The sequence below is a fragment of the Oxyura jamaicensis genome, chromosome 4, assembly GCF_011077185.1.
Source record: "Oxyura jamaicensis isolate SHBP4307 breed ruddy duck chromosome 4, BPBGC_Ojam_1.0, whole genome shotgun sequence".
Classification (NCBI taxonomy): Eukaryota; Metazoa; Chordata; class Aves; order Anseriformes; family Anatidae; genus Oxyura; species Oxyura jamaicensis.
The window spans coordinates 45,401,802-45,429,276 of record NC_048896.1 but is presented as its reverse complement, the minus strand read 5'-3'; the positions used below and the strand labels follow the sequence as shown (position 1 = coordinate 45,429,276).

At 39.2% G+C, this 27,475-nt stretch overlaps 1 protein-coding gene and 1 long non-coding RNA gene across 5 annotated transcripts in view; one reads left to right on the top strand and one right to left on the bottom strand.

The window, feature by feature from the left end:
- Window positions 1–13,406: 13,406 nt before the first annotated feature.
- The window catches only part of DKK2 (dickkopf WNT signaling pathway inhibitor 2), a 48,327-nt gene continuing 34,258 nt past the window's right edge, over window positions 13,407–27,475 (bottom strand). For all 4 annotated transcript variants that reach the window (XM_035324276.1, XM_035324274.1, XM_035324275.1 and 1 more), the window contains 3 exons: window positions 19,460–19,610; window positions 18,061–18,210; window positions 13,407–17,548 (listed from right to left, as the gene is read on the bottom strand). In XM_035324276.1, the coding sequence (XP_035180167.1) occupies window positions 17,298–17,548; window positions 18,061–18,210; window positions 19,460–19,610 (552 nt within the window). In that variant the 3' untranslated portion in view covers window positions 13,407–17,297. The remainder of the gene's footprint in view (window positions 17,549–18,060; window positions 18,211–19,459; window positions 19,611–27,475) is intronic.
- Window positions 24,524–25,849, top strand: LOC118165894. The gene is made up of 2 exons (XR_004750278.1): window positions 24,524–24,696; window positions 25,598–25,849. It is a non-coding gene; the product is annotated as an uncharacterized LOC118165894 (long non-coding RNA).

Here is a 27,475-nt window from a genome sequence, read left to right as displayed (position 1 = left end):
GATCGGTTTACCACTAAGGCTAAATTTATTGTTGGGCTTATAAATGCATAGACACAAGCAGAAATCCTGGTGGCACTGAAGCTGTGGGCAATATTTCTGTTGACCCAATGCCATGGTGTATAAATTACTGGGCTTCAGTATACACTTCAGTTGCACGGAGATTAATTTCGTCTCCTGTCAACTTCAAGGGGCTGGAGGTCTCACATCTCTAGAGAGTACTTACTCTTCCTTGCTGGCCTTCCTCGGTAATTTTTCTGATTTTTTTTTTTCTCTCTTTAGTAGATTAACAACAATACTGTGCCATCCCATGAGATTCCCAGCACTTTCATTTTCTCAAAGACCAAGGAGCTGTCTTTGTGTCATTCAAATCTCCTTGAAGCAACTTTCTTCTGTGCAAAATTTTCCCAGTACAACTGTTTTCATCTGTGGTGTGATGCTCCTATTTCTTTGGTTTTCTTGCATGCTTGTCTGGTGAATGAGATGTGAGAGTAGTTTTTCAATTTCAGTGTTTCAAGGCATAAATCTTTATCTTGCATCTTGGTGTACTGCTAGATATAGTTATGTTTCTCTGCTCCTATTATTTTTTCTTTGATTTTCTACAAAAGCAACTCACAGTGTCAAATCATAATGAGAATGAACATGTTGTCCATAAGGAAATATTATTCTAAGATAGAATCTATGCCCATTACAATCAATGGAAATCTTTAGCATGGTATATTGGCATGAAACAAGATCCAAAGATTTTTATGATTTATAACCTTTATAATAGAGATAGATATAGTCAAAAATAACATTTGATGTCATAAGGTTTGATCCTATGTATGACAGCTCTCTTTCTTCAATGTATTCTTTTTGGGGCAATTAACTGGGAAAAAAATATCAGCTAATCTAAACAAGCACAAGAACAAAGACCCAAAATGTATGAGATGAAAGAAGAAATTTAGTCCCTAATAATGAGGTATGATGAAAATACATAAGAACTCAGTAATGATGAAAGGATGCAGTGCCTTAGTACTTCTTGAAATAACAGCTCTCTTAGCAGAACAATGTGTGTTCCTTTCAGTGGTCAATACTGCTGCCATAATCATTTCAACAAAACACTGTTAAATGTAGTGCATGAAATTTCTGCCCATTTATTTCAAAGCCATTTAGTACAAACACTCTGGGTGAAGTCCTGACCCCATTAAAGTCAGTGGCAAAACTCCCACTTACTTCAATAGAGATAGAATTTCACTCTCTATAGCATTTTGCTTTTGTTTTTCTTTTTCAAGTAGATGACAAAACTTAAACATTGAAAACAATGTAAGCATAAAGCCAAAAAAAAAAAAAAAAATCTGTTTTTAATGGATAACCAAAGTGCAATACACAGTTCTGAATTGCTGCTTAGGAGGTTTAGTTCAGAAAAGTTTAGTACTCATATTTTGTTCAATGAAATAACTGAACATCGACATCATACTTAAGTGCACACTGGTATTTTCTTTGGCTTCATGAAAAGGTGTGCTTCCTTTGTGGACATGTATTCATCCCTGAAGCTGTGAAAATAAAGAGTGCCTCTTGGGTAACTGATATGAAGTGAACTGAATTTGATCTTAGTCCCTTGCAAGGTTTCTCTCATCTCGTTTTCTTTCTGCACTGCCAAGTAGTGCATCCAGTAGGAGTTGACCATTAGAACAGAATGGTGCTGAGGATCTGATGGCCCAATTTTAGAGGTAAGCTTTAATTTGCTCCTATTAGCAGTTGGGGCACATCTGCTGCTTCAGTTCCATCCAAAAGGAGTCCAGCTTGTACACTTCTCCAAGGTTGTTCTTGGATGTGAACAGAAGCATGGTAAGTGCATCAAAAGCTTGCTCCTGATCCAGACTACATAATGTATGTGCATGTGAAGACTGCAGACACACCCCTTCTTGCCTTAGAGAAGTTTTCTTTTCTTAGTGGTTTTCTTTACGTCTGTCTTGTCTTTCTTTCCTAATGAAATTACTCTCATCTTATTCTAATAATTTTATCTTTGTGCTGTGATATCTTCTCTTTCCTTCATAATTCATTCACTGATCTTTCCTCGACCATTTGGGTTAGTGACATATCCTTTATCATAAAGCAAGGAAGGAGGCATTTCTTTGTACCATATGGCAGAAGATGCATGATCTGCTTGCTACATCATTGTCAATAATGGAAACAAATAGTTCTAGTCTGTAAATTTGTCTTCTCTATTACTGTTATTAGAAAAGCATCTGTCTCCATTTTCACGTGTTCACTAGTTTTTGGAATGATGATGACCCTTAATGTGCACCAGAACTTGGCTATTACATTGACAAAATGCAAGGAATTGACATGCCTCTAAGGTGGGTGGGTGAGCTACGTAAACAGATATGAATACAAGACAGCCTAAAGCTTTGTTGGATATTTATTATTATTATTATTATTATTATTATTTGCAGTTTGAATAGTCTATAGTTTACTAAACTATAGTATAGTTTATATAGTCTGAAGGCGAGCACAATTCAGAGCAAAAAGCAGATCTGCAATAAAATGTAATGGTGGTAAGCAAAGGGACAAGTTAAAATTAAAGAAAACATTACTATTTACACATATAAAAGCAAAGTGATGTGATAATGATCAGACAATATGAAAGACCCTGTAGGAAACTGCTGCTGCTGGAAGCAAATATAAGCAAATCAGTAGACCCCAGTATCTCAAGCCTGAGACTGACAGTAGAGCTGCAGGTTGTCTTCAAGCTTTCTCTGTCTGTCTGTCTTCTACAGGCTCGTGTTGTCTTCTGTCCTTCCCACAAACTGGGAGTTAGTAAACTGAGTATTTCCTCACCCATGGGAAAAGAAACCTGAGATATATCTAAAATGAAGAAGAGCCTGAATGAATTAACAGTGATGAGCTGAAGGCATGGTACTTGCAGATGAGTTTAACAGTTGGGCTACTTAGCAGCATAGACGTGTATTTATAGCAATGCAGCTAAAGGCATGATCACCTGGGGATTTAATAGGTTTTTACTCACAGAAGTTTGCACTGACAATAATTTGGCCTTGATCAAGTATTTTTTTTACAGGTAATACAAACTGTAATGGGTAACTCATTAGAGTGACAAGGAGCAGGCTTTTTATTTGGAGAGAAAATTCAGAATATGGTGAAGTGTGCAAAGGCACAGGTCCTACCATCATCCCATCTCAGGGTATATATCATGCGTTGTGGTACCTCACTGTACTCCACCTAATAGCCAGGAAGCAGCTATTAGCTTATCACCATAACTAAAATTAATATGGGATGAGAATAAGCAATACACCGGGGGACTCATTATTTGTCTTCCAGATGCAGGGGGTGAAGAAAATATAGGAGTAACTGTTTGCCTTAGAATAGCTGTATTCTGATGGCCACAATCCAGGCCCTGACTAATGACTTTGAAATGCTGAGGACAGAAGTTAAACAGGCTTCTAGATCCTGGACCCCGCTGGGGAACCCCTGATTAGCACGTGGAGGGTGAAAAGCAAGGGAAGCACTGAAACTTGAAACCAGGCCAAGAGAATAAAACCCACAGGGCTTGTGGCTCTTGCAGGTAATAACAAAGGGACTGTGTCCATAGCAGGGTAAAAGAGACCATCCAGAGCAGGGTAAACCACAAAACCAGAAGACTTGAACAGGCAGATTGAGGGATCTGGTGGGAGAGGGTTCTTGCATGTTTTGGCCATGACTTAGGGAAGGCATGGTCACCGAGTGATGGATCTGCACTGAGACTTGCCGATCCAGGCACCTTGGTCTTTGCTGCATCAGAAAGTGCGGAAGAACGATGTTTGGTGTTAGGGGAAGCCCTGGAAAGCCGTAAGTGCCTGTTCAGAACTCCAGTGGGTAAGAACATTACAAAACCTGACAAACACTGCTGGGAGTTTAATAGCTTTACTGAAGGAAGTTTTCCAGGTTTCCAGAATGCTGTACTCTTCTCATGCTGTCTGATTTTTCATTGTGCATCTTTCTTTCTTTGACTTACAAACAACTGAACATAAAACCAGAGATTTCTCCAGCTCTCTGGCAGACTCTGATGCTTTAGGGGGCAAAAACTCAGTAGCATTCTGGTAATCTTTAATATTTCCCCACATACTTTTTTTTAAAAAAAGGTGTTTTTTAAGTTTCTGTTATAGAAGTATATGCAGATAAGCATATTCTTGGCACAGCTGAAATCATGTGAGGTATTGCTGTAATTATTTTGCAAAGGTTATCTAGATCTTGGTGTCATTATTCAGTTTAAACGCACTGTTCAGCAACAAAATGTGTGAATTTGAGAAAAATGGATGTCTGGGTTGTGTTCTATTTGCTAGGTTTTTAAGTAACTGCTGTAAATGTACTATCTGAATAGTAAGGAGAAATTCAAAGCTTAAAAAAAAAAAAAAAAAAAAAAAAAGTAGGAAACATTGGAAATGGAAGCATCTTATTAGGCCATGAGTGAAGATTTACAGCCTGTGTTAGGTGTATCTATCCCATTTAAGTTAAATTACATGGTGGGACCATGGTACTTTATATAGGAGTTGAGCTTGAGAAAACATCTCATTGCTGCCAGAAGCCCGTGGAGAGGAAGTTTCTGGGCCCTTCTTCTTGCAGAGGTTTCACTGTTTGTGTTATTTCTGAGAAACCCACCAATGCCTGGCCTGATTTTGCTGGACAGTATACAAATGGTACATACAGACAGTCTCCCTGCCTCGAGGAGATTTTATGTAAATACACAAAATGCAACGGAAAGGGAGAGGGGTAGAACATAGCTATCAATGTTGTGATGGTAAATGATATGCTAATACTCCATTTTTGGCAGGGAATTGTTATATAGGGATTAGAAAGACTAGGAAAAGGGAGAGTTGTGGAAAACAGAAAAGGGAAGGAGAGGAAGATAAGAAGGGTGGCTGTGGAGTAAAACAGAGGTGAAGGGGACTGTGAGGTGAGAGTGATACAAGCTTGGATTAGAGGAGACCGTATTTGCAGGACACGTTTCCTTTGACAATGTGTTGTCCAAGTGCCTGGTTTTCATGCTGCAAGGCAGGGAAATGGGCTTTCCTTCTCTAAGCCCTCAAGAAGCTGTTCTCACAGCTTGAGTGAGAAAGCCTGAGCCTTTTGAGCATAAAGGATCTGTTTAAAAATACCGTTTATTTTCCTAGAACTGTAAATTCAATTAGATCATTACAGTCATTTTAATATGATCTCATTCAGATATGTGAAGATTAGTTCAACTTACTGCACGTATAGGGAAAACTAGAGTAGAAATCTAGTCCTTCACATTTGGTATATAAAGTTTAATTCATTTAGGACTTTAAGATTTTTTAAGTGCTAAATACAGATATTTATTTTTTGGATGTGTATTTTTAGATTATGGCTAATAACAGGAATTGCCTGAGAACTGCTAAGTAACAGAATTCTCTCTCTCTATATATATTATATTATTTTATTTTATCTTTGTATATTATGTTAAAGTGACTGTCTTTCCCTACCTAAAAGCTCAGTTTCCCATCACTGTCCATGCAGAGCTGGGTCCAGCTTTGTCCCAGAGCTCCAGGCTCAGTCAGTAAATACCAGCAAATGAAAGCTGGTAGGTAGGCAGATGCAGTCTGACTTTCTAGGAAACACCTGAAAGGCCCTTCCACCCTGGCTGCAACCTTCCTGGTTCACAAGTCTGGGCCCCCTTCCCTTTCAACCACAAAATAACCAAACACTGGGAAGAAAACTGTCCTGAGGCAAAGCAGCTTTCCAAAAGCTAACATATAACAATTCCAAAGAAAAATATCCAGAAAAGCTTACCCTGAGGAGAAATCTTGCCCCTTTAGTGGAAAGAGTGAAGTGATTGTTTTGGTGAGACTTCTTGGTTTCTGATGGTTTTTGCTAGTACAGAAAAGGCTGATAACATTAAGAAGAAGTGAGGGAGGAAGGAGTGAAGTTTTTATTCTACTTAGAAGGGGGGAAAAAAATGTCAGTCATATACAAGAGATTTTTCAGTGTCCAACTTGAGTTTTTAAAGACTGGCATTGCTTTATGGTCAAAAGCTGCATAGCATTCACTGGATTTATGGGTAGCAAGTACTGGCTTCCTTTAGACCTCATCATATTCCATATAATTTAATGAGTTCCTGTTTTACAAAGCTTATTTTGGCTTACATTCTTTCCCTGAGCTGGTAGATGAATGCCTCTTACTGACCATATAAACCAGCCTGGCACATACGGCACCAAATAGGTGTTGTGGCATCAGCTAACAGGCCCCAGGCTGCCCAGTGTCCCTGAACTCGTGCAGGGTGACACCCGTAGGGGTTTGGCACCTTCAGGGTCATCCCTTTGTCTGAGCAGGGAGACACCTGCTGATGCACAACCTCATTTAAATGTGGTGGGCCTGAGCTCTTCTGCCCCCAGGAGGTATCAATGGACCTGCAGGGCCATCACATCTCCCTGAGGGCTGTGTGTGATGGCTGTGAACAAGATCACATTGCCTTGCCAAGCATGGACACACTCTGTTCCTAGGAGATTTTTTTTTATTTTTTTTTTGGGGGGGGAGGTTGATAGGAGTGTGGGAGCACATGGCCCCTTCATTTCCTGAGGAGACCCCTCCTCGTGGGCCGTGCCACTGCTGGGCCATGCCACCTCACTCAGCAGTGCCTGCGGCCTAACTCTGACATGCAAAGCAGCTCCTTGGAGAGCCACCTATCAGAAGGAAAGAAAGAATGCATCTCCCTAGCTTATTTCCACCGTGGGCCTCATTAGAACAAAACGAGGATTGCCAGTTGGACCAAAGCTGAGCGGAGCTGGGAACTCTCCTTCTCCGGGAAGGGGTCCAAGACCACCAACCACCGTGCGTGCAGAGTGTTTTACCATCACATCATCAGGACAAGCTGGATTCCCCCGGTGGTGACTGGACTTGCACCAGGGTGCTTCAGGTGGAAGGTCACAGGGTTTAAAATTGCCTTGACAAAGCACCCTGTTCTTATCCTGTCCTAATTAATGGTCCTGTCTAGACCCTTCTCACAGTCAGCTCTGCTGCTGTAGCTGGCCAAAGCCTGCACCTGTCCTTGCTCCCCCTAGCCTGTTTTTAATTCACAGCCCCGGAATTGCCCTTCCATTGTCCAGGGTTAGGTTGTAGCATTTTCCAGGCAATAGATTAGAAAATGAGATTGAAAAATGAGGTTAGCATATGACTGTCATGCATCATTTATTTAAAGAAAAAACAACTAACTGGAAGGTCCATCTCCTGCTTGTTTGCCTTGCCTATCTGAGAAATGGAATTTAAATTACCACATTGCTTTAGGAGCAGTTTGTAATCCCAGTATACCAAAGTCCATGTTTTTTCATGGGATGGGAACAGCAGATAATCAGAGTTTCTGCAGTTAGCAGAAGTGATATTGAGTGTAATGGCAAGATATGCTTTAAAGCATTATTGTTGGAGGTGGAAGCATACAGCTGCAGAACCAGCCAGCCTGCCTTTCTGGGAGGACACCCCGAAGGACTTGCTTGCATCAGCTTTCTAGGATCTGCAGGGTGTGTATCTTCTGAAACCCGCAGCTTGGTTCACGTTCCCACTGAAAACGTGGAATAACTTCCCAGAGCCTGTAACAGGCTCATAAATACAAAGAATATGAGATATTTCAATCTTGTTTTAGCTCAGTGTATTTCTATCCTCTTTTTAATTTGTAAACTATTTTTTTTCTACTGCTGGCAACAGGCATGCTTTCTGGTTTAAGCTCCCTCAACATGGGTGTTTCATGGACCACAAGCTAAAACCTAGTCATGCGAGGCAGAGCAGTGCTGTGTTTTCATTTTGTTTTAGGAATAAGGAACATAATGATCCTGCTCAGTCCTTGGCTCTAGATCTCCAAATACTTTTCTTAGTATCTGACCTTTCTTTCCTGCTCTCCTCCATATGCTGCTTAAACCCCCCTTCCTTTTGTGTACCAGGTGTACAATTTGTCTACTTTACCCACACCTTTACCCCTCTGAAAGCTATAGGTCTGATGTAAAATAAGCGTTGAAGCTCTACCTTTACCCAGTGGAGAAAGAGAGGCAAGCAGCAGACAGACATCTACAGGAGCAGCCTCTAGCATGGGGCAGGCTTGTCTGTATGGCTAATTTTGCTGAGACATCTAACTTTCAGGTGGTTAAAATTAACTGAAAGGAATCTTGCGCCAGGTCTCCTCTTTGACTAAATCCCTTATTTAGTATCTACATTTTTGAAACATTAGAAATAACTATAACAATGTAGTGAAACTTCAAATTCTCCGGGATAGACAAAACTACTGTTTCTAGAGATAAATTTTCTGACCCTCATACCAAACAGAAGAAGGAAAATTACACTCCATTTCTCATTGCTGATGTTACCCTCAGAACTGTAACATTATTTCAGTGATGGAAGCTTAGACAGGGACTACCAAAGTTTACAGTTCTTGCTATGACCTGAAGAAATTCTCTAATTATCAAGATTGCAGTATTATTTTTTGCAAAACAGATGCAGCATAGGTAATGAACAATTTATTAGTATAAAATGTATGTTTATCTAGAGCTGAGGAAACATAAAAGTCCACAATCAAAACTTTCTTCTACCTTCAAATGGAAGTAATGAAAGAAAATAATTAATCTGCACAGGTTTTCCTACCAGCTCTAGCTCTGATGAGCTTTAAAGTGCAACACGTATCTAAGTATCTCCACAGGCACAGGTTTAAATGTCAGCAATGTTGATACAAATATTTAACTGCTGGTCATTTTAGCAGTTACTATGTTTATCCCAAATGCCAAAGTCTCACTGATTTTCCTAGATGTAAAAGCCTCCAGTATCCTCTGTACAGATGTCAAAACCTCCTGCTACCTCTCTTTAGCTATTCTTTCATGCTAATACTTCCTTTCAGCAAAAAGGACCGTGTTATAAAGACTGTTAAGAAGATTGAGAAGTGAGTAGCTTTCAGTGCAGAAGTATCTCGACGAGGAGAAACTAGGAGGTACTAAATGTTCCCTCAATCTGGCAGAAAAAGTCCAGATAAAAACAACTGGAGACAAGCCAGATGTGTTTAAGCAAGGAGCAAGCCACCCCCTCTGTTGGTGACTTCCAACTGAGAGGACTTTGAAGGAAATACTATTTGAGCTTATGCACAAATTGTGCTTTAGGAATATGGTCATGTCTGTGCTTAGAAGGGCTAAGTGGGTGAAATATGTTAGCTTACTATGCATGGGAATAATGTGATAACCTAACATTTCCTTCCGACACTAAATTTTAAATTATTGTGTGATGGTTACCTTTTCTGTCTTGTTATATTATAGCACTTCATCATCATCTTCACAGTAGTTTTCTTCCAAAAATAGCCAGTTAACCCTTAATACCCAAGCCCAGATCTCCTTATTTCTTGTGAATCTCTTTTCCTGCAAATGTTTTCTATCCCTGCAGTGTTCTTACTGCTGATCTCTAAAGCCTTTTCAGTTCTTCAGTGGGTGTTTTCTGGTTTTATATTTTTCAGGAAAGGTGACATGCGCCACATGGTGACATGAAGACATTGGATAATATTACACAAGTGCTGCACCTCAGCTGCTCCCACTGACATCTATGGGACTTTATGCCTATTGGATCATAAGTCAGGCTCTATATACTGTAAGTGTTTATGTTTCAGAGAGATGTTGTAGGAAAAATAATCAGACTGTACTGAAAGAAACAGGAATTTTAATGTTTAGTTCAAAATGACCTGTTCTAAAGTTCATCTCACAGTTTCCTTGCTGTTTGTCTACTCAATTTTTTAGTGCTCAGTAGGAAATAGAAACAACAGACCTGCTCTTTCTTCTACATTTCATGCAATTACGCTGATTTAAATTCTGCAATTAAGCAGTTGGAGGTGGTATATTCCTGAAAGATTCTGCAAATTCTAGCACGATTTTTTAAAGACAGAAATGCAAATCAGTATCCAAAAATAAATTTAGACTTGAACTCTTGGATTAAAAATTACCTTTCTGTGTTGTTTCTAGGACACGTAAAATTACTCTGCCACTTGCATTAGCCAGCAGAGGAGCCCATTAAATACATTAAATACATGAACCTCTTTGTTTGGGTGGGGAAGACAATGACAGGGAAGATGACCCTTATTTAATGTAAGACAAAATTTAAGTAATTCTCTCTTTTGTTAAAATGTTTTTATGCAAAGCAAGGTTTCTTCATATGAGCATCTTCCTATATGCTTATTTTGAAAATGTGTTTCATCAGTGGTGATAACAACCATCAAAACATGAATTATATTGCTAAGAACTTAGAGATTTATGGCCTTGTGATGAAAACTGCCTATTTATATAACTATTTATTTTCAAGAAGTAATTATCACGGCACACCCAGAGTGAAACTGTGATGCTGTAAATGCTGAAGTGTATACAGAAGCGGAATGCATACCTTGATGGTGATTTAATAGCCTTGGTGTCACTCAGGCATTCAGCTGAGTTGTACTAAAGTGTTTATGCACTTTTAGTTTGAGTCATTAGGATAGATTCTGTACAATACAAGGCAAATACTAAACAGTTGCAATCTGTCATGGTTCACTTTTAGTTTTCAGCATTATCTTTAGGTTGAAATTTTCTTCTTTGATTTCTTCTGCTTTTTGAAGATGTACTTATTCTGTGCATTACATGATAGGGTATGTAGTTGCAGTTGTAGAACCATGCATTTCTACAAGAGGTTTTAATAAGTGATTCTCAAAATGTTTGAAAGTTGATACTTTCTGGATACTGCTCTGAAGTATTTAAACATTTTGAGTATAGATTTTGATCTGTAAAATTCATGAAAACAGGCTCTGCAAAGGGAATTACATTTGTAAGATTGTAATTGTTAAACTAGTGATAATTTGAAAACCGTATTTTGGTGTTTCCCCATCAGACTATGCCAGAACTAAAAATCCAGAGGTGCAGAGAGATGAAAAATAATCTGACAAATTCACAGTGTATGATATATTTTGAGAGCTCACTGGACACTGTAGGAGTAAAGGGAAGGCCTCTCAAACAGTAGTTATTTACAGTCATCCTAATGAATTTCTAATGGGGATCATTTTTGACTTGTAGACTGCACCTCCCATAGACATTGATCTCCACACAGGTTAGAAGGAAGCTCCAGGATATAAACAACAGTAGCTTTCAGGTAATTCAAACTTGAATAGGTTGACTCAGTAGTTTTGGAAACTTAACGCAATATTGCCAGTTAACAGCATGCTGCTTTAGGAAAAGACAATATTGCCCCTTCTGAACTTACCTCGATAGAAGAGTTAAACATCTTTTGAAACAGAAGAGTCAATGCTTTTTTGAGAGCATACACATAGATATTTTCTTTTATCATCATCCATTGTTCTAAAGACCCATCCATAACTGCTCAGATAAAGAAAGAAGGCACTACCCAAATCATTTAGGAGATATGGGATATTCCAAAATTCCTTGCAAATTTCTTTCAGAGCCATATTATTCATTATTTTCTGTGTGTATATATATATATTTATTTTTTACAACTCCATTAAAAATTACTGTCACTAAGGGAAAAAAAAAAAAAAAAAACAGTATCTGTGAGGGCTTACAATTTTACTGAATTATGGAATGTTTGATTATTAGTTTATTTTTTAAAAAAAGTTTTCAAACCTATTGAGTGAATGTTGATGAATAACATACTGTCAGAAATAAAGAATAGCTTGTAAGAAATAGAAATCAGGTATGCACTTGTCATAGTAGTCGCATAGGTATGCATTTCTGATTTGTTGTTGATAACTTTTTTTTTTTTTTGATAACACCAGTGGAGAATTACATTATGAGGTTTGCCAAGGACTCTAAGACTAAGATTTGTGCCAAGGAGTCTTTTTGTGCTAATTATGTGTTCCTTCCTACTCCATTTCTAAATAGAATTTTCCTGAAGGAAAAAAAAAAAAAAAAAAAAGAAAAAGGCATGCTTCTTAAAATGTTAATTTCTTCTAAAAGATTATTTCCTCTGCTTCAGGAAGTTGGCATGCAGCAAACCACTTCTAAATCAAGCTGCAAGCCGGTACTGCAAAAAAAACAAAGAGTTTATTGGTACCAGACATTTGTAAATAAGTAATTGACACTCATGCTATAACAATAAGCAATTCCAAAAAAAAACAGGGAGCTGCCAGAATAAACAAGTTTGCAATGAGCTCCATCCAATGCTGTGTATCCATCAGGGTCAGTCCCATCAGTGGTGGTCAAAATAATAGCTCTGGAACCAGCTGGAGTTCTGCAGCACAGCAGCCCTCTCCTGTTTTTCTCTGTTTCTTCCCTCTCTGCAGTTTTCTAGTAGGATTCCTAGGTATGGGCAGGCTCCTAGCTATAGCAATGCTATCTGAACAGTGGTTCAGAGGGTTGGTGACAAATTTGAAACCTCTGGAATCACTGGGATTTGGATATGCAGAGAACCAAGGTGAGATGTGTGCTGCTGCCCGGGGCACAGTACCTCAAGGCTTCAGATTTTGAGGGAACAGAATCACTCACCTGGGCCACTGGGGCAGTGGTGTGGGGACAAGGCTCAGGAGCAGTGCAGGATGTGTTTGTCCTTCCTCCATTCTTGGTGATGGGGGGGATATGGTGAATGGGGATATGGTGAAAAACGTGGCTTTTACAATGGCATTTAATTAATTTTTGAGGCAGAATCCCTTTCTGTCCACATTTCAGGCTTTTGGTTGGCTCTCTCCAGTCCACCCTCCCCCCCCCACACACACACCATTTTCTGTGCTTTCTCCTTACCTCCTGCACTTCTGCCTTCAACAGGTCTCTGAAAAGCTGGCAGAACCATGAGAGGGGCCACAGCAGACCTTTGCAATTTTTCAGCAAATGACAATAATTATGCTAAAGTTGGAAGTTAAATGTCATGTAAGAATGTGTGTAGGGTCTGTGTTGAACCATAGGCACTCTTTGGTAGCCAAGGACATGTTAAAAATGTATTAGATAATGGGACACCTGAGCATAAAGTTTCTGTTCAACAGAGAGTGAAGTGTTATAATCTAAATAGGTGATACTGTCTACGTAGCTCTTTTAGAAAGGAAATTTTTGGAAGTTGGAGGATGGCTCTCAAGGCTCCTAAAAGCCTTGCCTTGATGTACCTGCTATATGATGAATTTCTGGTGGCTTGGCCTTCAAGATACTTTTTAAAGTGTTGCTCCTAGAAGGAAAGACAACTGGAAGGGATGAAAAAATTTTTCTTTGATAGAATTTAACTTTCTGATTGGGGGTGAGGATACAGATCTCTGAAGTGAAAACAGAAAGGGCTGGCAGGTTGTTGACAAGGAAAAGTTTAGGAATGTCTCTTCTTACCCTCCAGGTCTCTGTCCACGAAGGGGCATGGTCTTTTTTTTTTTTTTTTTTTTTTTTTTTAAGTTGGCAGAAAAAGCAGAATAGTCAAAAAACCAACGACGATGTATAGAAGATATATGGAATTCCAATGAATTGTATTTTGGTGTCAGATCGGTGTATGTTGTTGAAAGTAAGTAAGTGCATAAATCTATTTTAATTGCTTGCATTAAAAAAAAAAAAAGTTTTAAATCATAAATAGTATAGGTTGCAAACAACACAAGACAAAGCAAATAGTACAGTAATAGATACATGCCCATATATATACTGTAAATCAAATATATGCTGCTAGACAATAGGAATCCATTATTTTTTTGAAAGTTAGTTTTTCCAAAGAGATGTTGCATTGCTGAGGCTATTCTAGGCTAATAGGAAGAGTATTTTAATTGTTCAGCAATAATCTCTTCAGTACTTGTGTCATGACAGCAGATTTCTGAAATGTTACTGAGCCAAAGTCACTCTTAATTCCTTTGATGAGTGAACCAGTGAGTGAGAGCAATTATCCCCAAATTTAGCTGTTCTTTTATTCTTAAACTGATGTATAGTTCCCCAAAATATTAACTGAATAGCTTCTAAACACTTCAAACTTCAGCCTTGCGAAACTGCTTGCATGCTATTCAGTTCAGCTATGTTGCTCAGTATTTGTGGTGTGCGAAGAACTGCCTGTGTCTATTGTTTTTGTTCCCAGATTAAATCTCTGAAGGCGTTGGCAGTTTCAAACTCTGTTGAAGTCATTGGGATCTGAAGATGCTCACAACTTCATAACCCTTTTAACAAACAACACCATAATAATAATAATTTTCAAAGGACTACCCACCAAATACTGTAAGTAACAGTAGCAAAACCTTTTCATTTTGTACAAACAGCAGTGCTTCTGGGAGACAATTCCATTCCCCAATGTACACGTTTGAGCAAAGGGTTCCCAGAAACAAGTAACAAGAATATTGAGACCATTGCTCAATAACCACGGTTTTTATTTTGCAATAGTTATTGAGATCTGCAGGGGTTTTCCTGGGCTCAAAACTTGGCTGTTTTTATTAGCAATATTTTCAGTTGAATTCATGTTTTCATATGAATTGTTTCATTTTATTAGAGCTGAATGCTGTTATCTGCCATTTCGGAATTGCTAGCTATATATCTTGGAGCAATATACTTGTATGCTGTACAAATAGCAAAAACCTATAGCAAAATGCTGTGTAATTTGAATGTTAGCTGTACCCTCTGTGAGTCTCTCAGGTTTGTATCACTGTCCAGGGAATGTATCTGAGCACCTTTGTTATTTAGCCTGGTTGTTTGAACATTATGCATCCACATACGTTGCTTTCAAAACTTAGTCTTGAATGTTTAGGTGGAAATTCTCTCTCAAAAATATATATTTTTTTCATATAGATAGTTGCCACTTAAGCCAGTTTTGTGGAAATGACACATGGAGATTTTAAGATGACCTTCACGTGTTTTACCAAAACTTAGCTTCCATAGTGTTTTGAGACATGAGCATGATCAGATGCTTTTTCTTGAACACCTCAAGTATATATGCTTTTTTCCAACAGGTTTGCATAGCCTTCCAGGAAGAACTACTCTTCTTAAGCAGCAGGTAAGGAAAAGAATGTGGTTAAAAGATTTGGGGAGGAACAGGAAAGGACATTTAATATATTTAATCTTATTATACATTTTTCTACATTAAAGTCAACAGGCTGCAAATATATTCTGCTACAAAGCTTTTTGTAAGAAATATCTCTATAAGAAAATACATCTCATTAAACATTTCCTGTAAATAAATTATCCCAAATAACTACGGTTTGTAAGAGGAAAAGGGAGGGGGCTAGGACTATGATAAGGAGAGATAAAAATTGCTGAGAGTCCATTTCTGCAACACCCCCCCTCCTCCCCCCACTCAAACTGGGTTACATTTTCTTTTACATGTCATCACAATGAAGGCAGTAGAGCTCCTCTGCTGAGGATGTGCTGTCAGTGTAAACAACACTTGCAGAACTGGTTCCCATATTTTCTGAATATTTGAAATGATGCTATTTCTAAGCCTTATTCCTCTTTCAATTATGCGAGAAAAACTCCTCTGAAATAACCAGAGTTAAATTGGTAGGACTGTGAGGTTAAAGTCTGACTGAGACTATTAGAAACAGAAGAAACTATCTCAGAGCAGTCCCTCTAGGCCAATAAAAACTAACTCCAGTAGGGAAAGAGGTTTGTGAACTACTCTTATTTATACTCTTATGAAAGATAAAGGTAATGTAGCTGAGGTCTGTGTTCTAATTAGGAAATCTGAGTCAGGGTGTATAAAAGCTATAGCTTTAAAACAACCACTGATAGGGACGTGTCAGTGGAAAAAGGTGTCTAAAGTATGGGTGACATGGTCTTAAAAATACATACTGGTGTCCTTGCTTTCAGAACTGATTAAACAGAAAGATCTCTTGTGTTATAAGACATGACAGTGGGTAATTTTAAAAAGCTAATTACGGTTTAGCATTAGGTCAGTTATAGAATTGGACTTTTTAAAAAATTATAATTCTCTCTACCAATGTCTATACAAAGGAATACTTGCAAATAAGAAAATTAAAAAAAAAAAAAAATGTTTGAAAAGACCTGTGATAGAAATCAAACAATGTAGACTGTCCTTTTTTAACCAGTACACAAACAATGTAGAGTTGTTAGCTGTTTCCACAGTCCATGTACTTCCATCACTCCTGGCAGAACAGTCCAGACTGAGAAAAAAAATCAAGTTCACGTTGGATACACACGAGACTGGTGTGCTGCAACATCCCATGATGCTTAACAAGTCACTGTGGTCATACCATCTTCTTGCAGCCTTTTCTGCCAGAGAGGAGGTGGCTCACAAGAGCCAACTCTCTTTTCTTTGCTACCACTAAGAAACAAATCCATTTATGCTTCTGCAGAGTGCAACTAGATTGAGCAATAATAGCAAACTGTAGCCCATTGCTACTATTAAAATGTAAAACTTTGAGTTTATAGCACGATGGGCTAAATCCCCCAACAAGTGCCTATATTGTCTGTTACAACAGCAACAGTGGCACAATTTCATAGCTCTTCATGTTATGTACTTCAACACTCTGCTGTCTCTTTTGGAAATGTCGACAATGCAAGTATGTTTAGGCAAAGAAAGTATATTTAGGACTAACGAGCAACTGCCTGTATATAATTCTGGATTCAGCATGCACGTATTTGCTTCATCTGTTCAGTCCAATGTATACTAGCAGTAAACCGAGACAAATACAAGCGATTAAGTACCATACTATGACATTGAACTACATAAAGCATTTCAGTTTACCTAAATATACGAAATAAAACCCTGTTTAAAGACCTCTGATTAGAGAAATTGCTGCTGTCTTGGAATTGCAACATGGCAAGTTTTTACCTCTTTTGCGAGGGCCTGCAAAATTTAGCACTCTTGTAGCACTCTTGTCCTGCAGAAGCGCTTTGCTGAAGTGTCAGCCCTGAATGACGAGAGTGTATGGACATTCACAGTAACTGTATTTCCCTCTCTCACACCTGCAATGTATATTTTAGGGACCAATAATGTGTGGACAGACAAGCCTTCCTGGAATGCACTGCTTCCTATATGTACAACGTATACAATTTATTTAGCAGGCACTGTGATGCTGGAAAACCCCTGTGGCCCATACACTGAAACCCAGAACATCATGGGACAACACAGCAAGGTGAGTGGCATTAATTTCCACCATACTTGTTTGCATACTAGCATTTCCCACAACCTGTAGGAGTTATTTACAGAAGAACTGCAAAGTGGGAAATCTTCATCTGCTCTTGTGTTTACCACCAGCTCAGAAAGAAAGGCATTTGTGACTTCTTTCTACTCCTACCCTAAGTGTTGCTTAAGCCACTCCTCTTTCACGTGCAGTCCTTGTTTCCCACCATGCTGTAACACATTAAATACATAAAACCACAGTCACTTAATGCTATCTTCCCAGTCCTCACTCAGATTTTCTGACATACGTGAAGTCGTGATTTAGAAGAGGAGGTCGCATCTTTCCATACTTTGCAAGACAGCCCCTTGGCACAGTCACATCGTTGGAAAATTTCCAGTCCATGGGAGCCTTTCTTGCGCTGTTTGGTGCACACTTCCCCCTGATGCAACACAGGTTTGCAAATTTTGGTCCAGAAATGGCGAGCACAGCAGTGTCCCTCAATACAGTCTGATGACCGTAGGCAGGGATCGCCTTCATGTCCTAAAAAGAGTAAGCAAACTATTTTACCTCAGGGGAAAACGTGAAAATACAGGTTCAGTGCAGACTGATGCAAATGAAGCTCAGAAAAAGGAGAGATGATATTTCCATCTGTGGCTATTTGAAGGACATAAACACAAGGGAAGAGATGAATAATGAAGGTTCAGGAGGGTAATTGGTGCAAACTGTCCCAAGACTTAGGAAGGAGACTACAAGCTTGTAAGCACAATGACAAGTGCTTAATTACGTGACTGTTATAAGAGGAGGATGTGTACAGTCTTGCACAACTGAAAAATGAATTTTCGGTCCCCTCTGATACAGAGAAAATGGCAGATGCTATTTCAATCACAGGAATTGTTGGTTGATGTTACATCACTTCTTGAGTTGTGCTCTGAATTCTCACAATAGAGATTAATGACCTGGGAAATTACTGTGTGTTACTGCTTTGCATTACTGTACTTAAACAGCAATAACAGGATTCCTAATGAAACAGTGTAGTGCAAATGTGCTCTTACCTTTTATGTGTGACAGCTTGGACTGTGGCCTCCCTAAGTTTTGCCATCCCAAATCCTTGCTAGCATAATGACCATTCTTCTTGTTGCGGGGCCCATCTAGAGCAGGGATGTGAGGCGTAAGGATGCTTTCAGTTACAGGTACGCAAATACCTGTGAGGAAGAGTCATTCAGTCATAGATTTTAACAAGAGGAAAAGCAGCTGAGGAACATACTTGGACCAGGATTGGGACTGGAACCATGAAAGCGAGGGGATGCTGGGCTCAGCTTTAGCAACTCTCAGCTCTAATTACGGCTCTGTCACTGATCCCTGGCCCCTAATTTCATCACAACAGCACTTCACTCACTGTCACAGTCTTGCTGTCACTCTGGCTTTATAGTCTGAGCATCTGGAGACTGCCTTGAAGACATCTCCGATCTCAAGAGGAGAGTATGGAAATGTAAACACTATGGTTAGAAACCCCTGCCCCGGGAAAGTATCTCTAGGAATCATTTGGTCTCTTCTGCTTCCTTAAAAATTCTTCTTTGCAGTTTTCCTGCAAATCAAGCCACATTGAATGTAGCACTTGAAAAGATGCTGTGATTTTTGTCAGTGGCTTCATCATCTGGGGGTTTCCCCAGCCCAGAGCAGGAGAAAGTCTGGTTGTGCACAAGCCTTAAACGTAAAAACACCATTATAGATAATGAAGTGGAGAAAAGGTTTAAAGATACATTAAAAATACATACATATATTCCTTGCAGTGCAGGATATTAGAGAAGTGGAAAGAGTAACTGTGGCTTCATGCATGGGCGTGCTTCAGGGAGGGGGAGGAAGGGGAAAGAGGCAGGGGAGATTGAACAGCCTCTAGCCTGGCACAGCTTTTGAATTTCAACTCATGCTGTACTGTCACAGCTGTCCCTCTTTTCCCTTCTTGCCTCTCTTCCCTTCCCCTTCCAAGCTAGGTACCATCTGGTTCTGCATTGATATGACAACCATGAATCCAGTTGGTCTAATTTTACTCTTTAATGGTCTATATTTTTCTTGGCTAGCTCAGCATAAAACTTCCCCTGTCCAATGGATATGCAGCTATAAAATTGAGTCACAGATTAGACTGGTTTCCTATGAAGTTTTGAAAATTAGATCTTGCACTTCTCTAGAATTAGAAGAGAAAGATCATTCAGCATCATTTCTAAGCCAAAAGAAAAAGACAAGTAAATCTTATAGCTGATGTTATTTTCAGCATCAGTAAAAATACTGAATAAAATCCCTTCAATAAAAGGGAATTTATTTTGATTTAGGAAGGAAACTGGACTTACCCAGAGACAAATACATCTGCTGAGAACATTTGGAAATCAATTTTCAGTAGATACTATCAAAATGCTGATTTTACAGAGGGAAAAGAAGAAATGACCAAAGAAGTACCATTGTTGCAGCGATTCCCAGGGCAGCACATTCCATCTCTGTGGCAACGCTTCTTCTTCCTCCGGCATATCATGCATGCAGATGTTGCTTGATGAGGACTGTGACAGTACCGCCCGACTTCACATTCCTTATCGTTGGTGCAAGGATAGGCCTGGTGTGTAAAAAGAAAAGTGAGCCAGCGTACAAGGTATGTATATAGTCCATTTCCAAATAAAATAAATAAAAATGATGAAACCTGCAAGTGAGATACCATTCGCTTCAACTAGGAGATACAGGTAGGGACACTTTACAGCAATCCTTAAGCTCAAGCTGCTGGTGGAACTGTATGACAACCTCAAGAATTACAAAAATACAACCGGATCCCTTGGTGGTTTCATCTTTTCTTGCCTCAAACATATGTAAGCACAAGAGAACTTGTAGTTCTGTGGGTTCCAAGTTCTCAGACCTCTGATTCATAGACAAGAACTTAAAACTCTACAGTGAAGAAGAAAAAAAAAACTTGTCTCAGTTCTGATACACACTCTGCAACAGGTAACATTTGAATTTGAGTCTTAATTCCGTGAAGGAATTTTGCTTTGACAGGTGTCAGGTAGGCTAGTAAGTTCACCGTTCTTACAGTCAATGTCCACACCACATTGGTACAAACTCCTTTGCAGTTGCACCACTCCCTCCTGAAGAAAACATATATCTCTATTCAGCATTTTACTTTGATAACCTTTACTTCATGTATGTGCTTAGTATACTCCTTAAACCTGCCAACTGTTAGACAACATCCCAATGGTATACAGCACAGCATATATTATACAGCACAAAGTCTCTTGCACATATAATTCCATGAAAGCAGAGAGACACATATAATTTTTTCCCATTTTCATCAAAAACAACATTATCTTACAGGAAAACTGCCTCCTAAACAGAGGGTGAAAAGGTACTATATGCTCCTATAAAAAGAGAGAAGGGCAAGTTTATTCCTACAAAAGGAAAAGACACAATGCTTTAAGGACACATAACGACACCATCACATTCCAGGATCCCTTCTGCTGACTCCTACACAGCTACAAACTATGCTCACTGTCTGCATCTAATTTTACTGCCTATTAAATTAATCATAGATTTTTTCCGTTCCTCAAAATTATACTTGAGGAATTTGTTTAGATAAAAAGATGAGAAAAAATTTTGGGCACTTTCTGGAAAATGATGTTTACGCTTCCTCAACTAATTTTCTCCAGTGTTTTAAATGAATTAAAGTGTTGCTTTTATTGTTTTAAAAATTACTCCTGCAATTATTTGTTCAACACAGACAAAAAGTTCAGTTGACTAATTTTCAATGTAGAATGATTACTTTTTAAAATTTTTTAATCAAGACATGATTATATTGTTCTCAGGAAAGACAAACATGGGGGCTGTTGAGAATTTGCTGTGAAAACTATTCTTTTACATGGAGCACTACCTTTTTCTCTGTCTTTGTGCCATTCTCTTGAGAACTGGAGAAGAGGTCTGATAATAAAAACATTCAAGATTTTCTAGCTGGGTGGACCCATGCCATTTCCCCTCTGATTTCATTAGTTGTTTTCTTTTTCAAAATTTATTTTACAGTGACAAAAGAGCTGGCTGGATATTTCCAGAGTGCTGCTGCTCTGTTACTCCTGCCCTCTGAATATATGCATCTTTGAAGAGTGAATCTAGTGTGCAGCTGTTTGGAGTAACTAGATGTATGCATAAGGCTTTCTCCCTTAAGAATAAGCATTTCCTCTTAAGTTCACCCTCATTCATCAGAGAAGTTCAGATCTTTTAGCTAGGAGTAGTGATAAGAGACAAATGCAAATGCTCACCTGCATGGTATGCTCAAGGCATAAGTGGATTCTACCTATTCTAGCAAAGCAGACCTAGATAAAATGCTCTCCCCTCAATCTTATCAGTCCTTCCTCTTGGTTTTCCACCAAGAAATAATTAACTAAATATTATGATATAGCTAAAGTAAGACCTTACTAAACTAAGTAACTGAAAATGCAGAAAATAATTTTGTATAGATCTGTGCATGGTTTTACTGAGTTTGGAAAATACTAACACTGCTAGAAGGGGGAAATGCAAATAAAAAACAGATGAACTAGCTAAAACCTGGAGATGAAGGCATTTTAGACCCTTGTCTGTCATCAAGACCTTCATAACCGCATCTTTTTTCCAATATGGACATGTGGTATACACCTGCAACTTGTCAGCAAGAAGCCTACTTGCAGTTTTCTTTTGGTTCCTCGAATAGCTTTTAAAAAAAGAGTTCCCTGATTCTGAATGGTGCTAATGAATGCTCTCGCGTACCATATCTAGTGTCTGTTTTACTTTTGGCTTTTAGGCTGAGTGACATTTAAAAGATATTTAAGATACACGCCTGATTGCCAACTCACAACTTGATCTTTAAGAATGGTAAAAGTAACAAAAGGCAATTTTGACATTAAAAATTGCCAAGAGAAGTGACATAACTCAGCCTTTAGTCCAACTCTAGAGCCCTGTCCTAAACCAAGATGACATGTTTGAAATTAAAAATAAGTCAAAGCATTCACCTACTAAAGGTCAATGACTGCAGCACATCCACAAATAATTTTGTGTTACATGAAGCTCGGACAACAACTGGCAAGTCCATTCAAAACCCCAGAAGACCAGCTGCCAGCCAGCTCTGTGAAAAACCTCCTTGCAAATGCCTGATGCCATCAGTTGCCTTGAGCTTTCTTCCAAAACCGCCATCCATTTGATAACTTAGCTATCAATCACTGGAAGCTTGAAACAAAAATGTCTACATAGCCTTGTCTCCTAGTCACTAGACATACATTGGAATAACTTCTACCTCCTGCAAAGTTATTTCTCCCACGTCACAGTGCTCAGTATTAAAACACAAAAATAAAACAAAATAATATAGTGTGTACATAGCCTTGGCTAACACCAGGGAAGGAAAATGTGTTCATAATTGTCCCATTGCCAGCAGTAGCGGAGCATCAAGTACAAATATACATATATGTTTTAAGATACAGGATAAAGAAAAAATATTTGTAAAAACATACATACTAACAATAGTCCATGCATGAGTCAAGGTTTTTCAGAACCTCTTACACCACAGTGCCTAAAACACAATCTTTATGTTTAGAGAATAGCAGAGAACATTTCCTATATACAATGCAAAGACACAAATCAGTCCCAGATGGAGAGGGGAAAAAGCAAGCTGTAAACCAGCTCTACTTCCCCAGCAATGATAACTAATTCTACAAGGCACTTCATCCCTTCACATTCTTCAGCTATACATATCATTTTCTGGTCGTAAATCTCTATCCACTAAACACGACTTTGATATTATGGGAAACCAGATGAAACTGAGATAAAATATGTAGCACTCCCTGAAGCTGCATTTAAACAATCTTACTTAATTTTTTTTAGCTCAGATTACATGCAATCAGGTCACTCATAGCATGGCATAACCTAGATTTGCCTGTGATAGCGTCACATTTTCAGATTGTTTTCTGATGAAAGGCATTGTTTGCTGAGATATTTGCTCCTCAGACATTCCAATTAGTTTTGTGTCCTCATATAAAATATACTGTTGAATATCTGTCCAAAACCAAAATGCACAGCAAAGATGTACTGGATTTTTTTTTATTATTATTATTTTTATGTTGGTGGTTTCAGGCTAGGTATTTAAATGGGTGCCACTCTTTCTGAGCCAGGATGTTCCTTACATCAGTCCACCAAGACTAACCTTTACCAACTAAGTTATAGCAACACATAAACATTAACCTTTTCTATTTTGAGACAGAGGGAATCTCCATTCCTGTCCTTCCTGAGTTTGTATTCAAAATGCCAAGAGCACATGATAGAAATAGTCAAGGAAAATGATGCAGTTTATAAAGGGGGAAGGGTTTTTCTTTCTTTCTTTCTTTCTTTCTTTCTTTCTCTCTCTCTCTCTCTCTCTCTCTCTCTCTCTCTCTCTCTCTCTCTCTCTTTCTTTCTTTCTCTCTCTTTCTTTCTTTCTTTCTTTCTTTCTTTCCTCCAGAGTTGAAAAAGTCCTTCCAGAACTACTACTGAGGTGCTTCCTTTTGTCTTAAATTCACAGTGAGGATGAGGAAGCAAGTGACTATCTAGCTTTCATGACTAAGTGTCTAATGCCATGCCTTCGATTTGAAAAGCGTACAGGAGTGAGATTTATTTCTACTTTCATCTTCCCCTTTTGCCAGAGGAGATCTAACTTAGCACCTTTTCTCAGCTAACTTGCAATGAGGCTTTCTTGATATTTTTGCTGGAGTCGTTTACTATCCCACACATTTTATGTGGTCACCCTGAACCACGGAGTTTCACCACAAGCTGGAATAACACTGAGTGGTGGGGCCTTTTTGCTGTGGAGTCAGTCAGCCCAAGTCTCTCTGTCTGGCACTATAAAACGTAATGCAGAAGCACTCCAGCGGAAGAGTAAGACAGATGCTGTAATGTGCTGAAGGGTGAGTGAATAGTTTGATGGCAGGCACACGTTATAGAGCTGTGGGAGATAAGGGCTTGAATTTCAGCTTGGCCTCCAGCAAATATTTGAAGACAGTATTCCCGGCCAGTGTCTTAGTCACCAGGCTCTCATTTGCTCATATTATGATGTCTCATTTGTTTTTATGCTGAAGCTACTCCACACTGTACTAGCAAAATATGTCAGAGAAAAGTGAGAAGAGCAATTGGCATTTGTACCTAAGCTGTGTCATCACTTACCCAGCCCAAGTAGTCCTAGACACCACTGGCTTCAGACCCACCTCCAACACTGAGAGGAGCTGTACCTAAATAAGTGGTTTGGTGTAACAGATACCAGTACAGACTCCCCCAGAAGCAGTTAAATCTTTTTCTTTTTTTTAAACACATCATAAAGTCCTAGTGCAGAGTCACTCCTGGCAGATGATCATGTCTACCACCACTCCCAGCAGAAGAAACAGCAAGAAGGTTATTAATTACCCTTTTACTGTGGATCCTGAGCAGTACTCAAGAAGAGAACCTTAGTCTCATGTACCACATAAATGACAAGATCACTCTGGTTACCACACCGGACACTTGGCCAGATTCTCTCTAACAGACATCCCACATTGGTTACTGGGAACTGACCTGAAGAACTGGAGAAAAGCTTCTGTCAGCAGTACAGCTGGAAAGTAAGAGTGTTGCAGAGCTACCGGGTCAGTCCTTCATTGCACTCACCCAGCAAAGAGGCAGTAGCTGTTGTAAAGGTGAGACAAAAAGCACCAGAAAATGGATACATACGTTATCCTAGGAATAAACCTGCTTCCTAGGTACCAGTGTAGTAGCAATCACATTTAGGAAACTACTGGTTGGTACATCCCCTGTAATCCCTAGTTATTAATACCCTACACGGATACCCGTATTGTTAGGTTATGCTATCACATCCAGCAGAAATATTTTTCTGCTGTCAAAAGACCTCTTTTTTTCATATCACCTATATTCATACCGTGTCTGTGAGACAGCTTACCACAAATGAATTGGTGCTGCAACTCAGTCTATTCCTCACGTGTTCCTTAAGAAGAAAAGGTTATTTTCCTTATTTCAATTAATTATACATTTATAAAATTTAAAACAATGGCTGTTAAAGAGGTGGAAGCTGACCTCTCTACAGCCAGTGTGCTAACTGGATGATCACATAATTTATGGATCATGAACTGAACTGTAGGTGAGGGAACAGGGTTTCCGCCCTCAACATAAGAGCCAAACAATAGATCTCGTTGGTCTTTACTCTCAGGAGTATGCATATCGCTCAATATTCCACCGCCATCAGGGACGATGAAGCAACCAACTGGCTCAATCATGGTGAGCGCCTCCCCGCTTGTCCTGCTCTGGACAGGGCAGAACTCTCTTTCTGAGCGAGGACTTTGTTCTCAGAGCAAACACATGAAACAGCCACAGGGGTGCCAGGTCTGCTTTTGGTTTTCTCTCTCTCTCTCTGAGAATTAATCCAAAGTAAAAGCATGCCAACAAATGAGGAAATGCAAACATATGCTTTCACCAAATAGCCTGATGTCAAGAATAATTACAAAGAATTCAAGTCACTGTTTGACTCCTTGGGTTAGGCTTGATCCTGAGCAGAGATCTCAAAATTGTTTTGTTTTTTGGCAGATCAGGATTGATGGGACCGTTGCATGCAACACGTGGCCTGTAGAGCTAGATAAATACATTGCACAATGGATTTGTCCCAGTCACCTCTTTGGAGAGGGAACGAAGATCCTGTCTGTGCAAGCCAATGAAAAGACCTAATGGGATCTCACAGGACACAAACCTTTGTAAGAGCTCTTCACTCAGAACCACATAAATTGGAGATAACAAAATGGAAAAGAAAAAAAAAAAAGGCACAAAAAAAAAATAAAAAACTATATAAAAAATAAAAAAATAACAAAAAAAAACCACCCTCCTCCTATAGCTTCTTTCCTGCAAGGCGACTGAACTGCTTTCTGATAGCTTCTCAAATGTATTCAGACAAATCCATGTCTAACAGACATACTTTGCCTTGCTTTCTCCTAGCTGTGAAGCAAGCATGTAAATTAAGATGTGGATGGGAAATGACCGTCATTTACTACTATTTTGTTTTTAATCCCAAATGAGAAAAGAGCTTATCAGCAGCCATCTGGAGCAGTGTAGTTTTCCCACAGCACTGCTGATGTTGCTGTTTTCTATTCTTAGCTCAACACAAGCATAGATGATAGCGAGGGACCTCACTGTGCACAAGCAGAAAGCCACGGTTAATTTATCCCATGGAGGAAATCACGCTGTGCTCTCAGACAGCTCCAGACATGGATCCTGTCTCAGACTGATCTCATCAGAAACTCCCAACTCTCAGTGACTGCTGTGGCACAGACCATTCCTGAAAGCAAAACTCACAGTAGTTGCAGTGAAACAGATTTACTCCATTCAGTTGCCATGACAAGCTTAATGATTCATTTTTTTTCCCCCAAGCCTCTTTCTTGTTCAAACATTTCTGACCCACTTCTCTGCCAGACCCAGAGAGAAAAGCACCATCTTCTGCCTCTAGATTAAGCACAGACACTTTCTTATAGCAATAACTTATTTTTAACTCTTCAACTTAAAACAATACTGCTGTTTATGAGGTCTGTTTCAGTTTGACATAGTGCTACATCACGGATGTGTACATTGCAGCCTCCAGAGATCATTCCTTCAAACTGTGTGGCTAATGGCTGCAGAAGCCTGCATTATTAAGACAATAAATATTCGTGTTTGAAAGTAATACTCAATCCACTGCTAGACCACCAGCAGAAGAACATTTCTAAAACATGCAGTAGTCCAGCTCTCACAATTTGCTAGAGCCAAAGAAAACTGAGATCTTAACAACCAAAAAACAAACTTCACTGAGGGCTCTCTGAACCGGCAAGGCTGCAGGACTCATGCGGGTCCTGACTCAGGCTTTCCTCATCCCAACAAAATGTCATGGAAAACTACCTTCTGCTCGGCAAGCAACAGGGACTTGCACAGGGAGATGTGCTTAGGGAGGAAGCGTGTAGCTGCAGTACCTGGGGAAAGAAGAGTCAAGCACCTTAAATACGGGAGCTGTGTTGCCCTATTGCACACACAGCTCTCCAGCACAAACGGTACATCTTCCAGTGTGGCCAGAAGACCTCCAAAGACCTTTTATCTAATGAAGTCTCAATCGTACTGTGATCTGATGCGATCTCCCAGCCATATGGTGGTCAACTAGCATTTTTGGTCTACAGCACAACCTCTTATTCAACAGCTCACAATTCAACACCTGTTCTTACAGAACTACCTCTGTTTTGTGTCCTTCTGGGAAGAAGTAAATGGGGTGTCTCTTTAAAGCTGGCCTTGCCTTCAGGACGACATACAGAGAAGCTAAACTAGAAGGCTGTAGTGCTGAACTAAATTACTCTAGAGTCACAGAGGTGCAAAGTTAAAGTGGCTTAATTAAATGCCTGGGTAAATACTGCTATTTGAATTGTATTGGCCTTAATTTAGTGTGTTCTACAT